Source organism: Gavialis gangeticus, unplaced genomic scaffold, assembly GCF_001723915.1.
Source record: "Gavialis gangeticus isolate Ggan-Ray unplaced genomic scaffold, GavGan_comp1, whole genome shotgun sequence".
In the NCBI taxonomy this organism is placed as follows: domain Eukaryota; kingdom Metazoa; phylum Chordata; order Crocodylia; family Gavialidae; genus Gavialis; species Gavialis gangeticus.
In genome coordinates, this window is record NW_017729025.1 from 25419378 (window position 1) to 25423893 (window position 4516).

Sequence of the window (4516 nt, forward strand, 5' to 3'; positions counted from 1 at the left end):
CCAGGAAATGGGCAAAATACAGCCCATGGGGCTGAGCCCTGCCTGTGCCCACGTGGGGCAACCTGTGCTGCATTCCCACCTGCACCTGCTGGCCCCAGGCAGCGCGCACAGCTTCCCAGCCATGTTACTGCTCAGCTCCTCCTGCCTCAAGCAGCTCCTCCTCCTGCCCCTGCAGTGCTGCCCCAGGGTGCAAGGCTCCAGGTCCAGGCCATCTTCCACCCACTCTGCCCACCCAACCTAATGAGCAGTCACCTGCGGGTGGCCAAAGGGGTGGAAGGAGGCCATGAGCTGGAGCTCTGTCCTTTGGGGCAGGAGCCACTGGGCTGCAGCTTTCCCTGGGCCTGGAACAATGCAGCAGGAAGAGGAGGAGAAGGATCCACTGGAGGTGGCAGGAGCTGAGCAGTTCCTAGGCAGCTGCACTGTGAGCAGCCCTGCCAGAAAAGCTGTGTGTACTGACTGGGGCTGGGGCCAGGGCCAGTGGGCACAGGCTGCCCCAGGCAGACCTTACCCCCATCCAGTGTGCTGTGGGGGCAGCTGCAGGCTGGATGGGGGAAGGGCAGAATGCATCTGCACCTGCATTGCCAGGGCTAGTTCTGCTGCATTTGTCCCCTGCTCCCACCCCTTGCCTTACCCTGGGCCAGCTCCCAGGGCCTAGCCCTCCCTACATGCACTCCCCCCACCCCCACGCAGTATGAACAAGTAAGACTTTGTTGAGCCATTATGCAATTACCTCTGTACACACTACTTAAAAACCAATCAGGACAAAAAACATTTTTTAAAATAAAAATTAAAATGTTATAGTAGATGCCTGATTTTTAGTATACGATTTGTTTTTTCTACCCATAATTTGTTAAAATTATATCTTCTAAAAGACTGTGTGTCCGGCCCTTGACAGCTCACCAAAACTCGTTAAGTGGCCCTCCAGCCAAAATAATTGCCAGCCCCTGAGCTAAGCTCTGTACTGATGGGACAAAGCTTTAGGAATTGACAACAGCTGATTAACAGCTACAGCGTGAGTGGTGGTGATGGTGGGAGAAGGAAAGCATGATGCTATCCTTTTGTGGTCTGACTGGCTAGTGCAAAGATAGCATGGGAAAATAAGAAGAAAGTCTGTAAACCAGGAATTGTAGGGGAAAGGGGTGGGAAGGAGAAGAATGCTATTCAAAGTAAAGGAGGAGTTTTCTGTTCTGCTTTTGCTTTTTTTTAAAAAAAAGATTACAAGACAGAGTAGGAGCTAATGAATGTTGTCATGAGAGTCAGCAGCTACTTGCTATAACCTCTCTTGCTGTTCTGTAACCATAAGAGCAGACAATGCTGTGTAGTTATTCACACACCAAGGGTGGCAGCAGATTACTGTATTTACCTGAATCAAAGATTACTTCAAATTTAAGATGACTCCTTAATAATAAGACTCCCTAATTATACATTTGTTGTAATTTTCCATGCATAGAATCTAATTATTGGGGCAAATTTAAGATAACTCTCCAATTGCAGATGTGGGGAGAGGGGAGAAGCACTCTGACCCCCACTACTTAATTCCCCTACCTTCCACTGTCTGCTCCCCCATCCTATGCTGCCACTTACTGCAATATGGCAGTTCTGGCTTTGGCTCCAGCTCCAGCCCCAGCCCCTGGGCATGAAGCACAGTGTTTCTGATCCTAGCCCTGGGCTTGGCCAGCCCTTGGCAGCAGTTCCCCTGCCACTGTAGTCTCCCTCATGCTCTGCACAGCCCAAGGGATCTTCCTCATGGCTCCCCCCTCTTCCACAACATGCAATCTCCTCCATGACCCCCATCCATGCTGCTCATCCCCTCACTTACCGCATAAAAGCCACTGAGCCCCAGCCATGCAGCGATACCAGCAGTGACAGCTTCAGCCCCAACTGGTGCCAAAGCATGGCCCAAACCAATACTCAAATCCAAAACAAGGCTTCCTCCCCCACCACACCTCCTTAGGAGGGAGGCAAGACTGCACAAAATCATGTCATCTTGGATTTGAGTAAATATGGTAATTAAAGTCACACCATGATATGGACTATCACAGTTGAGCATCAAATCCCCGAGAACAAATGCAGGTAGTGACTGACAGCAGCCCCCTTTAGGTTATAATTTTAAATAAATACAGCCCTGAGTTGTAACCAGATCAATCTGTACCTGTCGCTTTATAGAGACTAATTCCATATCCAGTTGTCTAAGTACAGTAGTAGCCGCAGTTGCATTGGCAGAGACTGCCTCCACGTCCTCTTGAGAAAGAAACATTCCTTTGGGAGGTTTCCTCTTGGCTCTGTTTTTAGCCTGTGTACTGTGCTTCTCCTTCTTCACCTGAGGAAGGGTCTCAGCTGGTGGCACCTGGGAGGTAGGAGACATTTTGTGCATAAATGGTATACTGACAGAACACACAGCAGGCTCCTGGTGAAGTTGCCAAAAGGTGCCTTAGTCACCAAAGAGTCCAAGTCAGTAGCATTTAAGACCCTGTTTTCAAAAGAGACTTAAGCCCATAGTCATTTAAGTGCTTTCAAATTTTTCCTCTGCTCTTAATTTTTCTGCGATGAGCACAAAGAGAGCTGCAGAACGATAGATATTAAGTTCATGCATTCTGATGAGGGCAGCAAGTACACAGGGCACCGCATACATACCCTTCTTTCCAGACGCACAGGAATACAGGTTTCTTTCATAATCTCTTCCCATTTCTGGCACAGATGCCTCACTTACAATCAGTTGAACGTTTTTGGCCATTTGTAGAAAAACAAAACAAAACACTCCCCCGCCCCCTTCAGAACCAAGGCCCAATATGTCAATTTAACTCAGTACCAAAAAAAAAAAAAGGACATTCAACTTGTTGGGGGTGGACAACCACAACAGAAAGGCTTATGGAGGCTTTGATTCTCTCTGTAACTGGGGATGGGGAGAAGAGAGCCAGCCAGCCAGCTTTAAAGCTAAAAGATGACTGAAGTGGCTGCAAAATAATTCTTAAGTCGTTTTAAGGCCTTTTGAACTAGTTTCATTTTCATGTAGAAAGCTGATGAACAGATGTTTCATTAGAACAACACAGTTTTGCCCATGTAGTCAATTCAAACTAGAAAGAATCTGTGGGGAAGGAGTAAACCACACACCACCTCATTTTTCTACAAAGAATTACCTATGCTGTTTATTACATGCAAAGCTGCCTTACAACCCCTCCCAACAGACTACAACCAAATCCCTTTAAACTTGCCACCACTGTGGCCAAAAAGAGGTTAAATCTTGACTTTCAACAAGAACCCTGTATGCAGGATCAATTTATTGTATAGTGATCTGTAAACTGCTAAAAACATAAAAGAATGAGAAGACCGATAAGAGAGGCTCCAACAGTGGAAATTTCTGAATTTCCTCATTTCCAAGTTAAAAACGAAAGTTGCAAGTCTAGTTAGTGCCACATCTTTTTCCCACCTTGCAATGACTTGTACTTTCCCTGTCATTTGCAGTGTCTTGCTAGCAAACAATTATCTTTAAACTTAAGATTCACACGTGCGTTCAGCTATGCCTTAAACCAACGAGGGGCTGAGAACTAACCTCCATACCTCCGCAGTAAAAGGCACAGAAGTTGGCGATGCTCACAACTTTGTAGAAAAACACTGAAGGCCAAACGCCTGCTTCAGCTATAGGAAAAGTGATATTTGCTCCTGCTATTTGAAAAGTTGTCTATTCCTGAGTTCCCCTACCTACTCTTGGCATGCGATGTCCCAAAGGCAATGTCTAAGCCAAGGGTGGACAAAATACAGCCCATGGGCCGAATCTGGCCTGCCAAAAAATTTTGTCTGGCCTGTGGCAGGTCCCTCAGTCATGCCGGCCTCAGTCACGCCAGCCCAGGTTCTGTGGGCAGGCTGAGCTGCATTGGGGGTGGTGGGACTGGCTATACACAAGTGGGGTGTCAGCCAGACTCACTTCCTAGCAGCCCCAGTAGTGGCAGCAAGTTACGGCTGCTGCTGCCTGTGCACCCATACCTGTCCACCCTGCACCCACTGCCAGGGGCAGGACCTGCACAGGCAGGGGGGGTGTGCAGCCATATGGTGGGGAAACAGCGCCTGGAAGCAGGGTAGGCAAATGGGAACAGGACTGCAGGACAGTAACAACATTGGGCCCAGGCCCAGGGCAGAACCACGATCTGCTGTTCACATGTCGCTGCAACAGGCACTGGTTCTGTGGGCGGGGGCAGGCAGGGAGCAGATCTGCTGCAGACCCTATGCAAGTCACTACCCCTACACTCCCAAACCTGCCTTTCCAGCTCTCAGACAGGTCCCTGACTACCTGTGGCCCTACCTTGTCCACCTAGCCACATGCCCTGCTCACACGGGTCCCAGTAGGTTTCCATGGAGACCCCGGGATTACCAGGCAGTGTCAGTGGAGGGTTGGGGCCCACAGCAGAGCTGCAATCTGCTCCCTGCGTGCCCCTGCCCATGGAACCAACACTCATTGCAGGGGTGTGGGCAGCAGATCGTGACTCTGCCCTGCCCCAGGCCACGATTCCAGCCCGATCCA

The 4516-nt window shown here is 49.2% G+C and overlaps 1 protein-coding gene across 1 annotated transcript in view; it reads right to left on the minus strand.

Moving 5' to 3' along the window:
- The window catches only part of RCOR1 (REST corepressor 1), a 59237-nt gene that overhangs the window by 7870 nt on the left and 46851 nt on the right, over positions 1 to 4516 (minus strand). The window contains exon 6 of the mRNA XM_019518536.1: positions 2153 to 2347. Coding sequence (XP_019374081.1) covers positions 2153 to 2347 — 195 coding nt within the window. The remainder of the gene's footprint in view (positions 1 to 2152; positions 2348 to 4516) is intronic.